At 46.3% G+C, this 24,902-nt stretch overlaps 1 protein-coding gene across 3 annotated transcripts; it reads left to right on the top strand.

Annotated features, from left to right (window-relative positions):
- CD19 (CD19 molecule) lies at nt 1–24,855 on the top strand. 3 transcript variants are annotated; one of them, XM_088654556.1, is made up of 17 exons: nt 2–219; nt 2,339–2,584; nt 3,548–3,628; nt 5,574–5,873; nt 6,909–7,016; nt 8,621–8,666; nt 10,543–10,619; nt 11,517–11,633; nt 14,153–14,209; nt 14,815–14,874; nt 17,883–17,945; nt 18,046–18,114; nt 21,079–21,147; nt 21,873–21,941; nt 22,056–22,145; nt 22,719–22,799; nt 23,363–24,855. In XM_088654556.1, exons 1-17 carry the CDS (start codon nt 84–86, stop codon nt 23,443–23,445), a joined length of 1,752 nt encoding a protein of 583 aa, XP_088510682.1. In that variant the 5' UTR covers nt 2–83; the 3' UTR covers nt 23,446–24,855. The 3 variants fall into 3 exon arrangements, with proteins under 3 accessions (XP_088510683.1, XP_088510682.1, XP_034992625.3); XM_035136734.3 differs by having other exon boundaries at nt 3–219; nt 3,548–3,661; XM_088654557.1 differs by lacking the exon at nt 21,079–21,147 and having other exon boundaries at nt 1–219; nt 3,548–3,661.
- The last annotated feature ends 47 nt before the right edge of the window (nt 24,856–24,902 follow it).

Genomic DNA, 24,902 nt, shown 5'->3' with positions numbered 1-24,902 from the left:
TTTCTGCCAAAGCAGCTAGTCATCAAACTACCGCCCCTTTTGGGCTGCCTGTTGGGCCTCACTCTGCCTGGCTGCCCAGGGGGATGGATTGGTGTGCAAGTGGGGCTGGCTGCAGGGAGGCGATGGTATCCGCTCTGCGTTACCTGTTTTTGCTGCGGCTCGGTTGGTTGGGAGCAGCCACTGGAGTGCCGGGAGAGCTAACCAATGTCCAGGCCACAGGTGGGTCCCAAAGATGGGGGAGGATGGTGGAAGACAAGAGACCGAGGTTGATGGGGATGGATTTCAGATATAGTGGTGGGCGGGCAGGCGAGGAGGACCACCAAGGTAGCAGTAACAAAGAGTGCCTCTGAGGATGTGCAGAATGCTGTTTCCTGACCACAGCCGGTAGCATCTGGGAGTAGTAAGCAGGCAAGCTTCCAGCTGGTAACTGGAAAGGTCTATGGTGCCTGAATTTGCTTGTTTTCATCCTCCTTTCCTTTTGCTATTGTGTCTTCCAAATTGCAAGCCTGTGTCATTTATTTAAATATTTGCGCTATAAAAAGCCTTAGGTGATCATTGTCACCATTTATCACAGGAAGGCATCAGATCAGAGATTCTGTTGTTAAAGCAAGTAATCAGCTGTGTGGAGCTGTGATGTTGCTCATGAGGCTAGGAAAGGGAAAGTTGACATGGCTTGATGTTTGCCAGCATGGGCAACAGAGGCGAGAGGAGAAGGTATTGTTGATCTGGGGAATGTCCCTTCATACTTTATGGCTGGGAGAGGGCCTGTTGCGATGTTGGCATCTTGCTCATGAAACACCCAGCCAAGGAAGTCTACCTGGTACCTTCCCTGCTGAGTTTTAGGAGGGAGGTTAAGGCCCTGCCATTTGCCTGAACTCTGAGTCACTTTAATGAGCTTGAATGAAAGGTTGGACAGAGATGACACAGGTGGTTTTACAGGGCCGGCCCAAAACGTTTCATTGCCTGAGACTAAGCAGCTTTGAATTGAATTGAATTTATTCTTATGGTCACAGACCAGCTTACAAAATCAGAAGAATCATAAAACACAAAGATAATACACTAAAATTTATGCAGCAGGAAAACTACACACATATATATGTATACAGCAGCATTTAAAATGTATAAATTGGAACTGGGACACTAAAATATAGCCTAAATATTACCATTTGGGGTCTTATTCATTGTGGTAGCACCGCTTGTTTTCTGAGCTTTATGGCTGCTGCACAGAATTTGGCCACTTTTAGCGTAATCTCAGGGTCCGTATCTTCTACAAGGAGTTTAAGACACTGGAATTCGTTTAAAGAATTTTGTATGACCGGGGAAATGAAAGCCTGGCGTATGTCATTATAAAAACGGCAGCATAATAAAACGTGAGAGGCAGATTCTACCTCTGGCAGGCCGCAGGGGCAGATTCGTTCCGCATATGGTTACCTGCGAATCTTCCCTGCAATAAGGCAGATGGCAATACATTAAATCTGGCAAGGGTAAATGCTCATCTATATTTAGGTATTTGTAATTTTATCAAATACTTTGCTGGGGGAAATCCTCTCCCATTGTCCTTTATAGCTGGATGTTTATTCATCTTGCTCACATGGCGTTGGAGTTCCACATCCCAAACTCATTGGCGAATGATTGCTCTTGCTTTCTCGTATCCTGCAGCTAACAAAGCCTGAGGCGAGAATCCCAAATCTCTTAGCTTTTCATACAGTGTGGCTTTCCATTTGGATTGTAAGGAGTCCAGAAGGGTTAGGGGTGCCAACCCAACAGGGGAAAAATGAGTTTTAGCCAGTAGTGAATCTTCAAAATCCATATCTGGGCGCTGACCGGGATTTGCCCAACCTCCAGGTGGACACAGAGGAGACTAAGCAGTAAATGGTTCCTCTGCCTCTACCACCTATCCGCCCAAGTCAAGGCCAACCAAGCTTAAAATTCTACAAGCCCTTCTACCTGCTGGTAAAGATTACAACAAATTAAATATCTAACCATTTGCTGATTTTTCATGTCACCCAGAACCAGCTGTCTGAGACAGCCATCTCACTCTCTCTACCTGGCCCCAAATAAAGTGGCCCCAAATGCCACTTTATCAGCTGTTTCTTTCCTATTTAAATGACTGTTTTGCTTGTTGTTTTATTGCTGCTTTAAGATTTTTAAGAATTAATTTTCACTGTCTTAAAAGCTTGCTGGTGCTATGCGTGTTTTAGCTGGCTGTATATATTAAAGATGGTGGTTGTTTGCTCAAACTGTAAGCTTATCAATTTGGAAACGTTTTAAGTTGAAAAGTGTGTAAGAAAGGAATAACAAAAAATGAAATGCTTGATGTTTTCCTCCCAAATCCCAGAGACCCAGGCCGTTCTTCTGCCCTGCACTTTTAACCACACACTGGCTTCTGACGATTTGAATCTGACTTGGCTTGGTCCGTCTGGGAAGGAATTATCGTATGTGCATGTCAAGTATAACCACTCAGAGGTAAATCTGGGTGAAAAGTGGAGTCTGTTCATTTACAACATCTCCAGGCAATATGGCATGTGGTTTACCTGCAGCTGGAATGGCATCTCGGGAAAGAAGCACACACTCACATGGACAGGTGAGTAGGTATGGTGAGGGGAAATTAAACTGAGTTTGCATATTGTCTTTTTGGTGCCTAATGAAGACCTTCCTTTGCCAATAAGCCTTTTAAACAGAGATCTTTCCCAGTCTGTATCTGAATTGGAATTTGGGAGGAAGTTGTGGGATATTAAATCAATCAATCATTCAATCAATCATCAATACTGCCACTAATAATGATGGTGAACCAACCTAACTTGCACTTTCTGAAACAATTCATGAACTGAAACACAACCGTCCTTTGAAATTTACACTTCTCAAAATATCACAATACTTTTCTCCGGCCAAGTATTGAGAAGTGTGCATTAAAATGCATGCATTAGTGAAAATAACCTTAAAATTTGCATTATGTTTGGGGATATTGCTTTGCAAAAATGTGCGTGTTAAGAGAAAATTGCTGGTGAGGTTTTTTTTGTTTTTAATGTATTTTTTGGTGTGATGTGGAAATATGGAGAACTGAACTTAAGACTGGCAGAATGAGAAACTGAGAGAAACCGAAACTGGCAGATTCACTCATCTCTACCAGTGAGCAGTTAAGATGGCGGTAAAAAGCTGAAACCAAACTCTACGGATACGATTATTATTACCATCGCTGCCACCACTGTAATTTGGAGGACGCATTCATATATATGTCGCTCTAAGAATGGCCAGGCCCCCATGGCTGACAAACAGTGCAACAGTCTGTACCTGCTGCAGTTGCTCATTTACTTGACACAGAACCCCTGAATGCTATGCTGGAGAAACTGGTACAATTGGAGGATATGTGACGCACAATCACACTACATGGAGGGAGGGGAGCTGCAGTCCACTAGACCTGTAACTGGAAGCAAGATGGGCTGGTTCGGCCGGAGTGAGCACAGCATAATGTGGGGTGGGGTAGACAAGAGTGGGCAGATTGTCTGGGCTGAGAAACAATGGGCTCATCTGGGTCTATTTACTACAGGTGATGATGATGGTGGCGGCGATAAAGACCCTGAGGACATTGAAGAGGAAGTGAAAGACAGCAAGAGAGATGCTGGTTCGGGTAGTAACAGCACCTTTTATTCACCACTAGCCTGTGAGATCACGCCCAAGTTATATTTCTACATTTCACTAGGAAATTGGGCAAGGGGTGGATTATTCCTTCCCCCACCTCATAAAGGCCTGGTGGGCTGTGGCTAAAGTACACCTACATTTGTGGGAAAGGACTTCCAGGACTGTACGTTTTTAGGCTTTCCCCCCTGTTTGGTTCCTGGTAGTTTTACTGAGGCTTTGGGGTATGGGTGTGCTTGTGAATGGGCTTTTAATGACAAAATTCTGGGTCCAAGGTCAGTGAGCGTAGGGACAGGAGAGCCAATTGGTGGGGTACAATCCAAGGGCTCAGATAGGGCTGCTCCATGGGGGAGGGTGGGGCAGAACTGGGGGAACTGACCCAGACCCCCTGGGCGTTGGGGGACCCTGCAACCGGCACTGGTGGCCATGGCTAGCAGCCTCAAACCCCGGCTGGCCCTTCTGCCTCCTTCGCACCTGACTCTCCACCACCTTCCTTTTTGGAGCAAGGGAGGGAGAAGAGAGACAGAGGAATGGCAGAGGTGGGAGAGGAAGTGGTGAATACAACACAGCAGGTTGTATCCACCTAAGTTCTACTCCTCTGAAAATCAATACCCACTGAAAATAGATCTAAGGTAGTTATTACATATACCTCCCCCAACTGACTGGTTTGCCCTAGCCACTCTGGGTGCCTTCCAATAAAGGTAAAGGGACCCCTGACCATTAGGTCCAGTCACAGACGACTCTGGGGTTGCGGCGCTCATCTCGCTTTACTGGCCGAGGGAGCCGGCATACAGCTTCCAGGTCATGTGGCCAGCATGACTAAGCCGCTTCTGGCGAACCAGAGCAGCGCACGGAAACGGCGTTTACCTTCCCGCCGGAGCGGTACCTATTTATCTACTTGCACTTTTGGGCGTGCTTTCGAACTGCTAGGTTGGCAGGAGCAGGGACCGAACAACGGGAGCTCACCCCGTCAAGGGGATTCGAACCGCTGACCTTCTGATTGGCAAGCCCTAGGTTCCGTGGTTTAACCCACAGCGCCACCCGCGTCCCTTCCAATAGCAAGACAGAAAAACATCAAACATAAAAAGCTTCCTAATACCTGTACACGGCTGCCTTCAGATGTCTTGGGAAAGTCCTATAGTTGCTTATCTCCTTGACATCTGATGGGAGGGGGTTCCACAGGGCAGGCACCACTACCGAGGCAGTCCTCTGCCTGGTCCCCTGTAACTTGTAGTGAGGGAACTTCCAGAAGGCCCTGGGAGCTGGACCTCAGTATACAAATAGCAGACAGGTCTTGCAGAGCCTGCCCCATTAAAAGTCCACGAGTACTTGGTAACCCTTCAAATTGGGGGGGGGGGTGACAGGGAGGAAAGTTTTTGCCTGGCACCTTTCAATTGGTCAATATTAACTTCAGTGAGAGTGGATAGGAAGCAGTTAGTGTGTAGCTTGCTCTGTCAGTTCCTTCTCAGCTCTGGACCAAGGAAGGACCATGTAGCTCTACATCCTGTTGGAACTTGGGAGTACCCAACTCCCACCCTGCTCAGAGACTGAGATGGTTTTCTTCCTCTCTGACAGCAGTGGCACCCAGGGCCTTGCATTCCTTCGATCGGTCCTTACAAGCCTAATAGCAGACGTGCCACTGTGTGGCTCTCTCCCAAAGTTTCACAAGCTGGTGTTGGGTAATGCCTGGTGCTTTTCAGCTGAAGGGTTTTGCAAAACCTAAGATGATGGCATCTGGGCAGACATATTCAGTTTACATATTGCTTCCTTAAAAATGTATTGCTAAGACTTACCACTCTGTATCGATTTTTTTTGGGGGGGGGGGCAGAATTTAAAAATCATTTCTGAAATTTCGGAAAACATCAGTCGTTAAAAAATATTTTAAAATGGCAAAAAACTGTGTTTCAGCTCAACTTCTCACTACCCTCTTCCCGTAGGGCGCCAGGCCGACTCCCCACATCCTGCAAATGGTATGGAATCTTTTCCCTGTGATGCCCCAATACCCAGGAACTGGACCAATGGGACACTCCTCTGGATTCAGCATGATTCAATGGGCAAAAAGACTGTGCTGGTGACCGTGGCGTTGTGGCGCTCCATCACTAACCACTTGCTGTTGATGAGGACCAATGGCATCATTCTGGTGCTGCCATCGGTGACACCCGCAGATTCTGGGAACTACACCTGTCAGTGGAAGGATCAGGCCCTCCATTTTCAGCTGGAGGTGGCAGCAAAGCCAGGTGGGCAAAGGCGAACAGGGGTACAAGTTTGCATGCATTTGAAATGTGGATTGTCTTTGAAAAGTCCAAATCTCCAGTTTCAGTGCAATGTTGATGAAGTTTTTAAAAATAAACACCACTATGGAATATTTACTTTGAAATATGGGGGCGGCGGGATCTAAATACATACATACACTAATAGAAAGCCTCAAAGGGCTCGTCCACACTTCCCTTTTGTCCCATGTTTGTCCCGTGATTTCCAGGCATGGGTCCGAGAGATTTTTCTTTTATCCCACCACTTCACCCGGGAAAACTCTGTTTACTGCTGAATGGCAATCAGATGTCAATGTGCAGAAAACTCAATTGATGTTTGTTCTGATTCAACAGTAAACAGTGACTTTTTTCCGGGGGAAGTGGCAGGACAAAAGAAAAACGTCTCGGACCCATGCCTGGAAATCACAGGACAAACCTAAGTGTGGATGAGCCCCAAGTTCTGCAATGGAAAAAGTTCTGCAACCAAAATAAATAATAATTCCATATTTGCATACTTACTAGCTTACAAACTCTCCCTCCCTCTGGTGTGTGCAGCAATGTGCCGTTGCGACTTGAAACAGGTGGGACAGGGGGAATGGCATTGCTGCGTTTCAGTCATTGATGCTTCCTGCAACACATGTATGTATTACCTAAGAACAGAGTAAGCCTGCTTCATGCTTCAGAAATACCATATTTCCTTGAATGCAATGTGCACCTTTTTTGGACAATTTATGTCACGAAAATTAGGGCGAACATTAGATGTGATGGCACATTTGCATTTGCCAGAAAATACTTTTTGGGTTGCAAGGCTTTGAAAATTGAGGTGCACGTTAGATTCGATGCTGCATTAGATTCACGTAAATACGGTATTGGTTCTACCGTATCCATCTACAGATTTAAACTGACAGTTGAATCAATTGAAACTCATAGGGTGAATCACTAAAATTGAGTTGCAGCCGTAATAAAGACATGCATATAAATAGAGATTCCAGTTAATTGTTTTCTTTCTTCCTCCCCCACAAGCTGCTTGGCTGCAATTAGGAGCCCAGCACTGGATAATCTGGACTGTGGCCTTGGTACATATGATTGCTTGCCTTGGTTGCCTTTTCTGTTTCCTGCGGCTCCGGCGAGGTAAGTACAGGAACAAAGGCAAGATCAAGCACAGAAGGGAATGGCCAAATTCTTCCTGCAACTCATCTTGTAGCCTAACCGTAATTCTTCCGATGTAAATTGTGACACACACACACACACACACACGTGTGTGTGTGTGTGTGTGTGTGTGTGTGTATTCTGCCCTTTTAAGCAGCAAGTTGACCTAACATTAACTTCATGCTGAGAGGGTTTACCCTGGAAAGGGGCTGAGGAACTAAATGTGGAATGGTTGCTGTGGCAGGTGTCATTACAGTGGGCAGCTTGTAAAAGGATTGTGTGGTGGTAGATTGTGTGGTGGTAGATTGTAAAAGGATTGTGTGGTGGTAGATTGTGACTCTTGTGTGATTGTTAATATTCTGTTAATCTGAAATGAAATTTGAAGTACTGTATCTTTTTTAATAACAATAACAACATAATGGTGCAAGAATGGGGAGCCTGCCCCTATATCTCCAAACCTCCCTTGTCTGTCCAGTCTCTTCCTAACAACAACACACATCCCCTCCTTTCTCTAGGTCCTATTGATTTTCCTCCTGACAAACTGGCCATATGAAATTGGGGTGGCTAGTCTGTAGGCAGTATCTGGCCCCTGAAAAGCATTCTAGTGCTCCCAAGATTTATCATTTTAAAATAAATAAACTCTTGAGCACTCTTACACATCCCTCACTGTATTCTCCCAATTTTGTTTGTTAGTTTGTTTTAAAAAAATGTTTTTACTGACTGGTCCTATAAACCCCTTACTGTGATGCCAAATGTTTTTTTGTGGCTCCCCTTCCTGCTTTGTCTATTACAGTATCTTAAATTTTATTATTATTATAATACTGAATTTAGTATTATTAATTATACAGTGGTTTAAAACACTGCAGAATTATGTGTCAGGAAAGTCTTTTGCAAGACAGCATTGAACTGCTGTTTCCACCCTGCCCACGCCTGCACTTTAGTCACACCCTCTTTGACATGTGGCCTTTAGGGCGTTAACCATAGGTCAACGCAGTCCTCAAGCCAAAAAAAGTTAGGCACCTTTGGTACAACACTTACACTGTTTATTAGCAGACTAAAACTGTTGGCTCCCTTTGAAGAATATTTGCAAACAGCAGTTCAGCTACAGTAAAATAAGAGCTCTCCAGTGACAACCCAGCTTATTTGATGTTATTAATGTGGCGCTGTGGGTTAAACCACAGAGTCTAGGGCTTGCTGATCAGAAGGTTGGTGGTTCGAATCCCTGCAATGGGGTGAGTTCCTGTTGCTCGGTCCCAGCTCCTGCCCACCTAGCAGTTCGAAAGCACATCAAAGTGCAAGTAGATAAATAGGTACCGCTACAGCGGGAAGGTAAACGGCGTTTCCGTGCGCTGCTCTGGTTCACCAGAAGCAGCTTTGTCATGCTGGCCACATGACCCAGAAGCTGTCTGCGGACAAACGCTGGCTCCCTCGGCCTATAGAGCGAGATGAGCGCCGCAACCCCAGAGTCAGACACGACTGGACCTGATGGTCAGGGGGCCCTTTACCTTTACCTAATACGCCACAGTGGCTGGAGGGGAAAGGATTTTTTTATTTAGTGTGTTCCCCTTGTATCCTTCTCATTTCAGCCATTCGTGTTCGTAGGCAGATGAAGCTGAGGGGTCCCGTCCGGAGGTAAGTAGTGGTGTAGGGATTAGGGAAGAGTGTAAGAGCATTAGTAGGCAGGCCACGGGTAATAAATAACCTGCAGAGGGAGAATCTGGGAGGTTGGTATCTCTCCCCGCAAGACAGCACTGGAGAAGAGGAACCAGAGGTGAGATGTAGGGTATGGGAAGAATAAACGAGGGCCGGATTCAGACCTTTAGAGGCCCCAAACCCTGAAAAGATTATGGTGCTCCCCTGTGTTATTCAAAATGAAAGCAAATACTAGACCATAAAATAAAAAATTAAAACACATATTGCAATACACAGCAGGATCTGATTTCTTCGCAACATTTCCATCTACTTTAGAAGGGTGCCCCCTGGTTTAGGTTGGGATTAGTCATAAAAAGAGGACAGGGAAAGAGTATGTAAGTGAAGTGTAAGGAAGTCTAACAAAGTTCTGTTTTATCGCATGAGGACTGCTTCAATGTTTTATTGAAATATCAAATGTCAAAGTCCTTTTAAAAAAAAACCACACCCAATTTATTTTGTGTGTGTCTGTGTCCCTGCTTTGCTGGTACCCTAAATGCATGCCTAGGGCTTATTCACACTTGCATTTCCTCAACTCTTGCTAGGTGTGATCTGTGATTTAAAGCTCTTTGTTTGAGTGCCCCCCCCTTGTTGTTGTTGCTCCAGAGCAAATGGATGTTTGCTCTGAGTTTCAAAGAGCAGGGTTTTGTAGGGAAAACTCTGGGCAAAAACAAACCAAAACACAAAATGCCCAAACACAGAGCGTTAAAGCACAGATTTCTGCCTGGCAAGAGTGGAGCAAAAAGAAAAGTGATGAAGAAGTCCTTAGTCTGCCTATTGGGTAATCTTGTCCTCGACGAAGCATCTCTGGGATGCTGGGGTGGGAGGTGGCACATTCTGTCTGAGGGTAATGGGCATCTGAAACCTTGGATCCATCTCTTGCATTGGCTGTGGTGCCAGGTGACTCCACCTACTTGCATATATATTTTTATTCTGGGCCTTTTCCTTATCCATCAACATACTTTCCCAAGGCCCAGTAGTTCCGTCTGGTAATTGTAGACTCCAGACGTAATATGTTGCGTTTGTTTTAGGGGTGGCTTTGGTGGCGCTGTGGGTTAAACCACTGAGCCTAGGGCTTGCTGATCAGAAAGTCAGTGGTTCGAATCCCTGTGACGGGGTGAGCTTCCGTTGCTCGGTCCCAGCTCCTGCCAACCTAGCAGTTCGAAAGCACGTCAAAATGCAAGTAGATAAATAGGAACCGCTACAGCGGGAAGGTAAACGGCGTTTCCGTGCGCTGCTCTGGTTCGCCAGAAGTGGCTTTGTCATGCTGGCCACATGACCTGGAAGCTGTACGCCGGCTCCCTCGGCCAATAATGCGAGATGAGCGCGCAACCCCAGAGTCGGTCATGACTGGACCTAATGGTCAGGGGTCCCTTTACCTTTACCTTGGAAGGTTAATGGTTATTAACTTCACTTGCATGTGAAAGCCAGCTGTGTTGCCTTTGGGGACCCTTTTGCTCATTCTGCTTTGTGGGAGCTCTGGACATTTGCCCTGAGCCCTACCCTGATGCCATGTCCAGCCATTTTTGCCACCAGATGTTCCACTGGGTTCTCCATGGGATGATCAGACTTCCATGGGGATCTCAGCTGCATTCCTAGCACATTGATGGTGGTACCCAACAATCTTTTCCAAGTGAAGTTCACAGCATCTGGTGCGAAGCCTGTGTTCTCACTTTATACATTTACTGCTCGCCCGTGGTTTTTTAAAATAAAATAAAATATATATCTTGCCTTTGGGCCCAATAAGGATTTTCGAGGCAACATGCATTGAATTCATAGTTTGGTGTCGTTCGTTATTTTACGGTTCTCTGGTTTCTAGAAGGTACTTCTGTGCCAAGAGGAACAGACCACATGCTTCCAATGGGGTTCTGGTGGTGCCCTCAGCAAATGAAGATGGTGAGTTAATGACTTAATGACTTACTACCTTAACCCTGACCACTTCATTCCTTGAGCTTCTGGGCAGGGATCCGTCTTCTTGTGAGGGAAAGTAGACGTGGTGCCAGGTTCCAGAACAACATTCTTTGACTTATTTTTTTGAAATCATTTTTTCCCAATACAAAGTTATAAAAATCCATATATATCACCATATACAGCAGGGGTCGGCAAACTTTTTCAGCAGTCCACTGTTCCTCAGACCTTGTGGGGGGCCGAGCTATATTTTGAAAAATAATATGAATGAATTCCTATGCCCCACAAATAACCCAGAGATGCATTTTAAATAAAAGGACACATTCTACTCATGTAAAAACATGCTGAAGGCAATTGGGACGCATCCAGCCCCTGGGCCTTAGTTTGGGGACCCCAATATACAGTGATTTCTCTGAATCTCAGGACTTCCCCCCACCCCCTCCCTAGAGCCCCGTTTAAAACAATTAAAACTGCACCTTCTTCCAAACTCTTAACTTTTGTATCAATCCATATTGTCCATGGTAATGGTTACACTACAAGTGAAATCAAAATCCTGCCACTGTTTCAATCTGCTTACAGTGGTCTCTTAGATAGCTTATAATTACCCCCCCATTCTTTTGTAAAGTTCTTGTCCTCTTGGTTCCTGAGTTTTCCAGTCAGCTTTGCCATTTCGGCATAGTCCAACAGCTTGGTTTCCATTCCTCTCTGGTAGGGACCTCGTCTTGTTTCCATCTTTGGGCTAGTAGCATCCAAGTGGCTGTTGTTCCATACATAAAAAGTCTTTTCTGGTCTTTTGGGATGTCTTTGACTTATTAATCAATTATTGCTACTACTGTTCAGAGACAGTAGAGATGGAGCTTGTGTTTTACCCTCACCCTCCCACAGTCCGTGAGCAGGTGGATGCCTTCTCTTACGAGAATGTGTTGCCAGACGCGGGTCCAAGGCGTGGCTGTCAGCTGCTTCAGAAAGGAAAGATCCTACCCAATACCACCAACATGGAAGGTACCATGTTTGGGGCGGGGGAAGAGGTCGAAGGTTGCATGTAGTTAGAGGAGAAACAGAATTATGAAGGAGGAGGGAACATTTGCATAAGGTGCATAGATCATGGAATGGCTACTAGGGGATGGGAAAATAATTTAGTTCCGTTCATATCTGCATGAGAATCTACCTAACCTGCACTTTCTGAAACAACACATAAACCAGAATGCAAGATATGAGGTTTGAAATATGCATTTCTCTGAATTTTGCAGGAAAGTCTCCTACTAAACAAATGTGTGCAAAATGTGTGTATTAGAGGAAATGAGACCGAGATGCATATATCTGTGAAAAATGTGTATATTAGGAAAAATGCACACTAAAATACTAATGAATTTACAGGAGGGCTTTTAAAAAGGAAATTCACAAACTGATGCAGAAGTGCAGCAAAATGAGCCTAAGATGGGAAAACAAAATCAACAGATTTGTTCATTCCTAGAGGTGATACTGAATGACATCACAGGGCAAATCTAAAAGTGTTGTTTATAATCGGAATTTATTTTCCCCTTGATTAAAGAATGTGCTTTTGTGACTGTACTAGATTGCCCTTCACCAACTTGGTGTCTTCCAAATATTTAGACTATACGCTCTCATCAACCCTCTAGGGCAGGCATCCCCAAACTTCGGCCCTCCAGATGTTTTGGACTACAATTCCCATCATCCCTGACCACTGGTCCTCTTAGCTAGGGATCATGGGAGTTGTAGGCCAAAACATCTGGAGGGCCGCAGTTTGGGGATGCCTGCTCTAGGGTGATCTACAGGCACAAAAATGCATTCTTTAATCAAGGGAGGAATGGTTATGTTTTGATTCGCATAATGTTTCAGAAAGTGCATGCTTGATAGATTTGGGTGTAAATGCAGAGTGAATCAAGTTTCTCCTAATTGTGAATTGAAGTCAGAACACAGGAGACAGAATTGGAGCCAAATTATATTGAAGTTTGATACGGGTTTTCTTCAGTTACGCATAAAGTAGGGATGGGAGATTGGGGGTGGTGTCTTATTTAAAGCAGAAAATGTTTGTGCACGCAGAGGATTCTCATGGGGCCAAAATGGCAAGAGGGGAGGGTTCAGCACCTCCCACCCACATACCCCATTTGTGCTTCAAATCCCACATTGGTGCTTGACGTCTGATTGGAGCAAATGTATTTTTTTAAATAACAGGCCTGCTACCATCATGCATAATTTGGTAGTGGGTTCAGGGCATGAAGCTAGTGTCACTAAGGTCACTGCAAGGAGTTCAAGCATAGCAGGAGCGAAACAAATGGAGGTGTTTTCAGACACAAGGCTTAAACAGAAATGGCTCCAAGCATGAGGCCATCTGAGGTGGAAGATTTGGCTGCCCTTAAATAGGGCAGAGTGGTGCAGGCAGATGTGGTCCACAGAGCATCGTATACTCAAATCTTCTCATGAGCCCCGTTGAAATGAACATTGTCATTCAGATGTGTTCTGGAGGTTTTTGAGCACTTACAAATTTCCTGTAACGGCGAGGGAAACGTACAGCCATAGTTACCGCAAGTGTGAAGAAAAACCACCTGTGGGAGGCCTTCTCAAAATGCAGAAGTTTTAGCACAGGAAACACATAAAACTGTTTGAAGAGAAAGGAAAAGGACCCACTTCCTCCTCATTTAAGATGAAGATTGCCATGGGGAGCATCTTGCCTCTGCCTGTAGTGTGCAAGGGGCAGGACATGGAGGCTTTGCACATACACAATACACAGTGTGGGGAAAGGGCCAGCCCACAGCAACACCAAGCTGAGCTCTTGATGGCAAGGGTGGCAGCGTGCACAGCAAGCTCTACATGCTGGGCCAAAGTGGGGCACAATGCATGGCTGCACAACTGGCCACAGCAGCTTGAGGCTCTTTCACACCATCCCACAGCTGTGATGCTGTGTTGCTCACTTTCACATTCAGAGCACAGTTTTGCAAGGGGGTGGTTGTGGGTGGAAGAGGGAAGGAACTTTGGTCCAATTCACAGAAATAGCAGATGATGCAGTAACCCTCCTCCTGGACTGTTCTGCATCATACAGTCTCATGGTTGAATGAATGCCCATCGGGGAGGAAAACCCTGCACACATAAAATTAGCACAACGGGAGGGAAGCTAATGCCAGAGCTCTTCTCCCTGGCAGGCTAGTTGTCTATGTGCAGGGATGTTGCCCCCACCACTTAATCAGATTTAATAATGCAGCCCCCCACTTGCACACTTGGGGAACAGGTTTTTACCACCTCATCCAAGCCTTTGTCTTAACATGCTGGTGAAGCAGCACCCAACATTATTGAAACCTACCCATCACCCAGTTTTGGGTCACCTAATTGGCAGGTGGCCATTATTTGGAAGAAATAGTTTTGCAGGCTGAGACTGACCTGCAGACTGGAGATTACCTACCTGTCCTAAATATTTATGGAGTCAACTACAGCAGTGCAGTGATTTCAGATGAGTACAGTAATAGCGGTTTTTATGTACATCTCTCTCTCCTCTCACTCACCAGATGAAGATGAAGAAGAATATGAACATCCGGACAGTGAAACAGAGCTCAAGTCAGATGGTATATGGTGTGGGGGAATTGGGATGAACTTGTGTGACTGCCATGCATTGCGGTCAACTGGGTGCCGAACAAACCCTTTGCTGATTAACTCAGATGGGCTGAATAAATATGGCAGAGGCTACAGGTGGCTTACTTACTATGCGCCTGGTAGGAAACAGCATGTTGCTTGAGAGGGACAGCATAAGAGGATGCCAAAAGTAGAGGGGCTGCTACAGATCCACATCCTTCTGTACCTGCCATGACACATACATAGGGAAAGTGCAGGTTGTAGGCATGGGTTTTGAACTCAGAAACAGCACAGACCCCTGAGCCTGTTTGTGATGCCCACTTAGCTATGACAGGTCGCCCATATGCTGCACTGTATTGGGGAACTTGGTCCAGTTGGAGCGTATGACGCACAACCCAAATAAGCAGAGGATCCACGGTCACCAAGTGACTGGTGGTTGCTGGGTACTGTGTGACTGGAAGCAAAGTGGGTTGGTGGAGTGGGAGAAAGCACAGCTTTGGGAGAACAGAACATAAATTGGGGTATGGGAGAGAACAGGGCACAGTAGGCAGAGAGAATGGGTGGGCCTAGTCATCCAAATATATATTTTTTGCTTCAGATGATGACAACTATGAGAACACCCAGGAAGAAGTGAAACGGGGAGATGCGGCTTTGAACGGTAAACATTCCTTTCCTTACTTTCAACTCATCAGTCTCCCACATTTTACAGTATTAGCACATGGAGATAGCCGAAACCTTTCAGCATCTCAGGGAGGTGAGGAGGACTCTCTGTTCAGTTGCCCAAGCATGCTGGCCTTTGTTGGAGCAGGTGGGGGTGACTGTAGTGATTTGTAGACATAGCTGCCGAAAACTTGGCAGCTATGTTTGTAGAGTTGCTTCATAATGTAATAGAGTTTTATGGAGAATTAGGAGTCGTGTGTGTGTGAGTGAGAGAGAGAGAGAGAGAAATGCCCAGTGACATAGCTGTCCAGATCTCCCTTTTTTAAAGGGAAATTCCCTTATGCTGAATAGGATTCCTCGTGAGAAAAGGGAAAACTTGACAGCTATGCCTAGTGAGGAAGACCTGGAATAAGTGAATCCTGGATTTCAGAGGAGGTAAAGCAGACTGATCACAGGAGCACTACCTTGGGAGTCCTTTCTCAGTGCAGAGAGGAAACTGCATCTCCCTGCATGGGCAGCTCATTCTGGAATGTAACAGGCAGAAGGAGGGTCATGGCCTGGGCGGAAAGGGGGTTGATTTGGGAAAGGCCCAGATTAAGAGGTCTGATGTGCTGCAGTGGCAGAGGAGGAGGTGTGCAGGGGATGCGGGCCGTCCCGGGTGTCATCACTGAGAGGGGTGGGTGACAAAATGACAAAGATATGAGTTAATAATAATAATAATAGGGCTCACGAAACTTTTTAGTTCAGTCAACAATGCAACGAAACACAGCTGGCACTGAGCGCCACACCGCACTTTACCACAGGGCCTGCAGTGTGCCCAAGCCATGCATCTCTCCTGGGAGTGACGTGATGGCTTGGGTGCCTGTAGACTCCATGCTGCCTGAAGCGGCAGGGTGGAGCTTGCATATGCCCTCCACCTCTCCCTCAACTGCCCTACAGCTGAGGAAGAGGCTGCGGAGAGGCTCCATGCAGTGTGCCCCACCCCCGGCTGCAGGCCGAATGGGCCGGACCCGGCACCCGAGTGGCTAGCTACACTGCTGGTGGGCCGGATTAGTTGGAGGTCCAGTCCTCTTATCTGATCTAGTAATAATAATATTTTATAATAATAATGATTTATTATTTATACCCCACCCATCTGGCTGGGTTTCCCAGGACTTTGAGTTGGGGGCTGTGTGTTGGTGACTGTGTGAGGTCAAATTTCCCTTCTGTATAAAAATGTGGAAGGGGCTAGAATGGGTGGGCTACTGTGCATTTCCACAATTCAGGGGAAATATCTATCTCTAATTATATCTCTTGAGCAATTGCATTCCGCCCCGCCCCCATCCAAATACTGTACAATGGTTCCAAATATATAATTCTCACTTTAAAGATATTGAGCGTTGGTGAGATGCCCAGAATGACAAAATGAGTCTACTAACAGTATGTGAACCACAGCAACCATGTAGGCCTTGTTTTGTAAACTACCCTATAAGAAATCAGACTATCGGCCTACCTCAGCCTTTGCCATAACACAGAGGCAGAGCATTCGCTTCCCAAGCAGAAGGCCCTGGGTTCAATCTCCAAGCAAGCCTGGGTGAGACCCTCTCCATGAAACACTGCCAATCAGTGTAGGTAATACTGAACTAGATGGACCAATGGTCTGACTCAATGTAAGGCAGCTTCCTATGTTCTTGTTCCAGCTTATTGCCCTGCAGAATGGTTAGGACTTCAACTTCCATCAGTTGGCCACTAATGGGGGATGTAGTCCAAAACATCTGAAGGTCAACAGGTTGACAAAAGCTGATGTATCCCTAGACACTGCAGTGTGACAGCACAACGACACTTTCCCCCCTGGCGCCATTGGGCCCACCCTCACTTAAATATAGTGCGCCCACCTCACAGAGCACCAATTCCATGAATTCCCACAAACTCCCGCAGATTATCTTGTGGGGGAATTGTGTGAGGGAAAACTTAATAATTTGGAGTCTCAGGCAGGATTTGATCAAATAAACAATAAAGATTTTATTTAACAAAGGAAGTTTATGACACAAGTGGGTAAAACATAGGATACTTCAGATTATAATGTTACTTCACTTCAGTGCTTTCTCAGTTGTTGCACCACAGCTGTTGCCGCTTAACACTTTGGTGGTACTTCCTGTCAGTTACACACCCCTTAGACCAGTGTTTCCCAACCTTGTGCCTCCAGCTGTTTTCAGACTACAATTCCCATCATTCCTGACCACTGGTCTTGCTAGCTACGGATGATGGGAGTTGTAGTCCAAAAACATCTGGAGGCACAAGGTTGGGAAACACTGCCTTAGACAACCCTACTCCTGAGGTACTCCAAGTAACACTCAATCACCACACCCCTCTTAACTGCTTTGGGAGTCTTCTCTTTTTGTAGAAGAATCTCTCCCCTCTTGCCTGGAATGAGACCTAAGTAGACTGTATCTTTCCAGCTTCTACCTCTCCTGGTTTAGCCTCAGCCTCCCAGTTAATTCCTGGCCTGTTACTCTTACAGGACACCACACACTGTCCTTCACCCTAAGCTCAGAGACTACTTTCTCTAGCTTGTGATATATTCCTCAGAGTGGATGTTTCTACCCAGAACCAAATCTCTCTCTCCTCTCCCTCCCTATCTCCCTCCCTCCCAACCTCTATCCCAACCTACAAACTGTCTCTCAAAATCTTCTTCTTTTCAACTCCCCCTCCTGGAACCCCGGCCAACCATAAGCTGCTGTTCGGGGAAAAGAAAAAGAAAACACTTGTTTGGTGAACCAACCTGCCCAGCAAAAACATACTTTTCCATCACATGCAGCAGCTAGCAGAAGCTCCCCAGGCTCTCAAGAAGAGGCTCTTCCAGGACATGTTGCTATTTTGGGAGCCTCCTTAAAGTGAAGGTTTCAGCAACTGGACCTGGGGGTTTCTGCATGCGACACATGTGTGCTGTCAGCCACTGAGCTATGGTTCTCCTTTCCCCATGTGCCAGACTTCATTAAGCAACAGCCGCTGTTCTTCCATCCACAGGTGTATCACTTTATGAAAACAGAAAGGACGAGACCAAGTCCGGCTCCCAGAAGTGGGGCTCAGGTATTTGGAAGTGCGGTGAGCTATCCATGCGGGGTGAGGGGTGGGCCATGTCAGTCTGTTTACCTGATCTTCTCACCAACTGCTTCCTTGTGACCCACAGCTGACCCATTGTATGCAAACAATACTCAGCAGTCCGTGAAGAACCTGGTCAAAGATCCACTTGCTGAAGGTGCGGGATCTGGGTGTGGAAGCAGAATATATATATACTAGTGTCATTCAGCCCGTTAGGTAAACGGGCGCTAGAAAAGTGCGGGCACTCTGCACACGCTCAGAGGCGTTGCTGCCCGACAACCGACAATGAGTTTAGGAGCGAGCTCCGCTCCTGCCGCTGGGAAAAGGGGGTAGGGAGGCGAGACAAAGGGAAGGGGGCTGAGGGGAAGCCGTGAGCCCCGCTCGTCGTGGAGGCATTTCCCCAGCCGGCCTCCGAAGGGGGCGGAATGAGGCCTGAGGAAGGTTTTCGAGCTGCGAGGGGCGGCCGGAGCTGCCAGGAGGTGGGAGGAGGGGGTCCCGCCATTGTCCCGCCCAGAGGGGGTCGCGCTCCTGCTGCTGCTAGAACATATGTGGTGGAACAATGCAACTTGAGAAGCATTGAGAAGAAGCCTACTCAGGTCAGTGCAATAGTGTCTGCAATGCTGCAGCATAAATAGCATCTTTACTTTCTCAAAGCAGCTCTGCTTGCCTCCCCACCACCACCTACTTGCACATTGGGAAATATTTTCTGTGTCTAAAATACATGTAAATTCATTTACTCTGCAATCTCCTGATCTGTATTGGTTTCTGAAGCATGGGACTGTTGGTAAACTGACACTCATAACGGATCTGGTTGAAACTCAAGCCTGTTCTGAAACTTTTATTGTCCCCATTTACTGTGAGTGGAGGGATGGAAGAGAAGCAGTGTACTGATGATATGTTGTTTAGTCGTTTAGTCGTGTCCGACTCTTCGTGACCCCATGGACCAGAGCACGCCAGGCACTCCTGTCTTGCACTGCCTCCCGCAGTTTGGTCAAACTCATGTTCGTAGCTTCGAGAACACTGTCCAACCATCTTGTCCTCTGTTGTCCCCTTCTCCTAGTGCCCTCAATCTTTCCCAACATCAGGGTCTTTTCCAAGGATTCTTCTCTTCTCATGAGGTGGCCAAAGTATTGGAGCCTCAGCTTCACGATCTGTCCTTCCAGGGAGCACTCAGGGCTGATTTCCTTAAGAATGATGATATGTTGTGTCCATTTACTAAAATCAAGGTATTGCCCCAAGTTTGAAATCTGCAGAACACATTTTTAAAAAGACATTCCCAGTATCTCCCTGAAGGACACGGCAGGGACATGTTGTTCCAGAAAGCAGAGAGATAGTTTGACCATATATAAATGCTGTTAATGGCATTTTACATTTTGTGAATTCTGTCCTCCCATAAGTCTCCCAGGCACAGTGGTAGGCTTGTGGCAGATCTGGCTTACCCAGTGGAAGATCAACAAATTTGTCCCTTCCCTCAGTCCCCGCCCTCTCTCTCTCATTCTTCAGGGGAGGCTGGGCTGCGGGAGGGGCAGGAGCCAGGAGCGTGTAGAAAGCAGAAAAGCCTTTCCATGAGCTGCCTGGTGCAGCCAAGCTGCTGCAGCCGCTCTTCCTCCTCCTCCTGCTGCTGCTCACAGTCTGCGATCGCTCTGTCTCTCTCTCTCCCTCTCTCATTCTCCAGGGGAGGCTGGGCTGCGGGAGGGGCAGGAGCGAGTAGAAAGCGCAAAAGCCTTTCCATGTCCACCCTCAAGAAGATTAAAGGACTGGTGGACACCTAGAGTGCTCCTCAATACTTTTTAAAAAATGTTTGTCCTACAGAATTTCAGAGGCGACTCTGCCTCAATGTTAGTGGTATACTGTGGTATACTGTTTTTAAATGTTTGTTTAACCATTGCGTGTCCCCAACCTGTAAGGATCCTGGATTTTTTTTTTGGGGGGGGTGCTTCACTTCCTGGAGCGTTCCTCTTTCCCCCTCTCCTATTGTGGAGGAAAAAAGAAAAGTAAACACCCTCGGGGAGGGAGGGAGAGGGAGAGGAAAGGAAAATGAAGGCATCCCGTTCTATATCTTTGTTTTACAGCAATAAATGGTCGGACATGAAAACACGCTCACACAAAAATCCAAGCAGGCACAGCAGCGGATGATGTTAGAGCCGAGATCTGCCTCCTGCCTGGACTTTAATTCGTGGATTTCCCTTAGAGGCCACCTGTTTCATGCAGGATCGGGCTTCAGCGGAGGCTGGGGCTGCCTAAGTCCAGGGGAGCTGGGGTTTCAAAGGCATTTCCTCCTCCGAGCGGCGCTACGGTTTCCTTCAACTCCCCCCAATAACACATATTCCTTTGCCCCCGCCACTCCGCTCCAAGTCCCAACGGCTGTCCGGCCGGGACGGCAGTTGGCGGCCGCAGGGAAATGGGAGGCAGAGGTGAGGGGGAGAGAGAGAGAGCGTGCGTGTGCGTCCTGTCTCTCCGTCCAATCCCTGTGTGCCTGGGGGACATGCGCAGTGACCCAGGGACACACGGGACAGCTTGGACGCAGGGACAACTTGGACTTTATTATATAGGATATATATATATATATATATATATGAATGAAAAAGACCAACTGTTTAGAAAATCCAGTATCCTTCATTTAAGATGCACTCTTCCTTAAAGGAGGCTGTCTGTACAATTCCGGAATTATTCAATATATTGATCAGAACCTGGAAATACTGGGGACTGAAGCTGGAACCTTCCAAATGCAAAGCAGAGTCTCTAATCTAAGGGAAGTCGGTGCTAACTTGCAGAATTTTGCTGAGAAATGTGGAAGGGCACATGATTGCTGCGGTAGCATTTCCTCCATTGACTCAGCAGACTGCTCTTGTTGATTACTGCTTGCCATAGCCACCTCTTTTAGCTATATTGCCTGTAGTAACTGCAATCCAAGTGATACCAGCAAATTGCCACGGGGACACCGTGAACTTTCTCCCTTCCCTTCCTTTCTAGCATGGCTGTTGCCCTGAGTAAAAGCTGCCTGGGAGGATTTGGAGAATTTGCCCCGTAAAAATAACATTCTCAGTAGATTTGCAAGCACAACCCACTGCCATTCAATTCCTCTGGTGGAGTTCAGTCTTTCTGTGTTTCCCCCACACAGATAGTGAGAACTATGAGAACTTGGAAGAAGAGCTTTCTGTTTCCCCTGGTGCAGCCCGACTTATAGCAGGTATTGGATAGGAGCTTGGAGAGGGCAAAGAATGAGAGCCTCTTTCCTGAATCCTCCAAATAATAATAATAATAATAATGATAATACAGTAATAATATTAATAATTATTTTGTATCCTGCCCTCCCCAGCCGAGGCCGGGCTCAGAGTGGCTAACATCATAAAAACAACACAATAAGCATAAAAACAGACATCATTTAATTAAAATACATCTTAATACATACAATGTATGGTGTTCTACTGTCTTTCTACATTTAACAAAGACCTATCTGTGAGCTGGATGTCTTGGACTAGGTTCTGAAGTTGCTACCGTAGTCCCTGACACACTTTGTACATTGGTGTTGTTTTTACCTTTTTAAAACTTTGCTTAATATGAAGCATGATTCTAAGTATATTTACTCATAAATAAGGCCTTCTAAGTTCAATGGGGTTTACTTTTTCCAAGCAGGTATGCATAGGGCTGCAGCCTTAAGATGACTTCCGCATAAAGTTAAGAGTGAAAAGCAGATACAAAATAAGAAAATAGATGGCCATTTGCCAGTGGTATTGATTTTTTCAGTTTCCTTGTCGGACTGTTAGCACTGTTGGGGGACTACATAGCCCCAGTTCAAACAGAGTGTAGCAATTACAAATGGGGCTTGATCAATGCTGAATACATGGGCACAATGACTTCTGTAGAGGCAGCCTGATATGACACTGGCCATTGGTATCTCTCTCTGTCCCCCAGGTTTACGCAGGCAGCTGGCCTTGGACCCCTATGTGGACAAGCAGGATGGATGCAGCGAGGCATCTACAGGTAAACATTAAAAAACAGTTCCTCCTGCTAGTTAAACTACAGCTTTGTTTAGCTGTCGTCCTACTTGGCATAATTTATTCAGTCCCACTTGTGACATTTCTGCTGCCCCTTCAGGCTCCCAGTCCTATGAAGAGATGAATGGGTCCTTGTGCCCCACTTCAAGCAAGCTTCTCCACCTTCCTACCAACATAAGCAATGAGGAAGGTGAGTGCCATTTCCAATAATGCCCCGGAATGCCCCAATAATATTCTCTGGGGCGCTGCGGGAAATTCAAAATGGTGATTCACAGTCACATGCCACCCAACCAATCAGTGCCAATGGGACAGAACTCCTGTGAGCGACTTAAGAGGGAAATAGAATCTAGCAGTTTGGAAAGGAAAACTCCCAGGATCTCCAGACAGGGTTAGCATCAGGGATAGGAGAGCTGATGCCCAAGTTTTCCAGCTTTGTTTTTCATATATTCAGTGCTGTTGGTCAGCAGATGTTAGGAACAACCTCTGAGGATTGTTCCTCCAAGCAAAATGGGAGATGCCATTTTCTAATCCCTATTATACCAGTTGATTAGAGCAGCTGGGCACATGACCGGAAGAAATCCAGCAGGTCAAGTTTTCCTAATCATTCTCCTTATAAATTAGGGAAAGCTACACCTGTTGGGTTTTTTTATAGTCAGTCTTTAAAAAAATGTTTGGCCAACTATCCTCAGTCCCATAGGCCCCTGTTTAAGGAATTGGAATTCAGGGTCGCTTCATCTCTGACCAGCCCCCCTGCTCCTTGCAGATGCTGATTCCTATGAAAATATGGAGAGCCCCAACAGTGTCAGTTCACGGAAGGAAGGCAACATGGATTCATGTGGAGAAGGTAGGTGGATGGTTGTGCTCTAGGAGAGTTGGGACACTTTCACTAGGCATTGCCCATGCATTTTCAAGTCTGTTTTTCCATCCACAGGTCTAGAAGCTTGTATTTATATAAAGGGCCTTTTTTCAGTCAGAACTCACTGTAACTCAGTTCTGGCACCTCTCAGGTGGGCCCCACAGCCATTATAAGAGAACAAGGGGGTTGTTCATGGTGAGTTCTGGCCAGGGCTGGCCCTAAGGCAAGGCTGGGTGGCGCAATGCACTGGGAAACGGGGCGGGGGGGGCGCCAGAGGGATCTTCACACCAGGACGCCAGATATGCTTAAGACTGCCCTGGTTCTGGCACCTCTTTTTCTAGAAAAATAGCAGTGTGTGTGTGTGTGTGCGCGCGCGCACACACACACACACTTAAGTGCACACACTTAAATAGAAGTTGAGACTCTCAAATTGCTGACTTCAATAATAGCAACTTCCACATTTGCATAGAATTCATACAAGAAGTCCTGCTCAGATTTAGACCAGGACCCAGGATTTATCTAAACTCTGCTTTCCTTTGTTTCTTTCACAGGCACTGCCTTTGGTATCCCACGGCAACATCACTCCATACCTTTCGGGGTTGATCTTAGAGGGGGGATGCTGTGCTCAGACTAGAACTAGCCCAAGGCGTTGGGGAGGCAGGCTCAGGAACTTGAACCTTCGGCAATTCCTTCCCTCTCTCAGCCAGGACGCAATGTTTCTACCAAGAAACTGGGACCACACAAACTATTCTTCATGTCTCGGCACTCCGGATCCTCTTGGAGCAGAGGAGTGAGGGGTGCTTCCAGAATGCTAGAAAAGCGGGTCTGGAGATCGGATTCCTGGGTTGGATCTCCACGACTAGGAGCAGTATGGAGTCCTACACATCTGAAATGGAAGCAGAAAGACTGAGCTGGAGATATGCAAGCACATTTTTTTAAAGAGTTGAAAGTAAAGAGAGTGGAAGAAACACACCTTTCTTTTGCTCCACAATTGTTACCTCCAGCCAAACTTTGAAACAATACAAAAGCTGATTTTGTGGGTGTACTAGAGTGGTTAGGCTGATGTGGGTCTGCACACACTCATTTTTAGCCAAATGTAGATATTTCCTCAGAGAATCAAGCTCCGGAGCAATTGGTCCTTCTTTCCAGAAGCCAGTTGTGCAGAGTCCTGACTGTCAAGCCCTTGTGACAATCATGAAGGTACCGCCTTCCTTTCAACCCAACTGGCTGTGCAGAGTGCTAATTGGCTGGCCCCTACAATGATTACAAAACCACACTCTCCTACCCTTGTCAAGCTGTCCAATGCATCATCTGTTTGAGACTTGGTGTATCGGTTACGAATAGTCCAACATTTGTAAATCCTGTAAGCAGTGTTTATCCATATGGCTCCATTTTTATTATTATTATTGCACACTATTACAATGGATGTTGCCCCAGAGTAGGACAAAAGACACTGCTACCTGTAGAGGTAGTTCCACCAGAGCAGAAAAAAAGACACTGTCCGTGTTTCTCCGAAAATAAGACACCGTCTTATATTTATTTTTCCTCAAAAAAACCACATGACGGCTTATTTTCAGGGGATGTATAATTTTTTAATTACATGTCCAGCCTAGCCTCTTCCTTGGCGCCCTCCAGAACTACGCCTATCACTATGTCTTGTTTTCAGGGTGTGGCTTATATTGCACAAACGCTTAGAAATCCTGCTACGGCTTATTTTATGGGTATGTCTTATTTTCGGAGAAACAGCGTATATCTGAATGTAGCCTTCCATGGACAAAAGTGGAACGAGCACATACAATGAGCAACCTCTCTTTCAAACCACCTTCAGCTCGGGGGGGGGGGAGGGGAGAGATGACGACAACAACACACAATTGTCTGTTTCTAGCCTTGATTCACCATTGATTTCATTGTGAGTTAGTGTATACTTGTATTTTCATATGGGGAAAGGTAGGCATTGTCGGGGGTGGGTGCTTTGTGTCTCACAACTTACTTTGCCATTTCTCCTGCTGCCATATCCTATGAAATAAAACTGAAATTCTATCATAAACTCCAGTATTGTGGGTTCTCTGTTGCTTCCCACATCTGTTTTTC

Source organism: Zootoca vivipara, chromosome 12, assembly GCF_965207765.1.
Source record: "Zootoca vivipara chromosome 12, rZooViv2.hap1.1, whole genome shotgun sequence".
Classification (NCBI taxonomy): Eukaryota; Metazoa; Chordata; class Lepidosauria; order Squamata; family Lacertidae; genus Zootoca; species Zootoca vivipara.
This window is presented reverse-complemented; position numbering and strand designations above follow the sequence as displayed.

Excerpts from the sequence above, each read along its gene's own strand:
- CD19 (XM_035136734.3), top strand. The coding sequence starts at position 84 with ATGGATTGGTGTGCAAGTGGGGCTGGCTGCAGGGAGGCGATGGTATCC. Across the intron at positions 14,875-17,882 it reads GGGAGATGCGGCTTTGAACG|GTGTATCACTTTATGAAAAC; the intron begins GTAAACATTCCT and ends TTCCATCCACAG. Across the intron at positions 18,115-21,078 it reads CAAAGATCCACTTGCTGAAG|ATAGTGAGAACTATGAGAAC; the intron begins GTGCGGGATCTG and ends TCCCCCACACAG.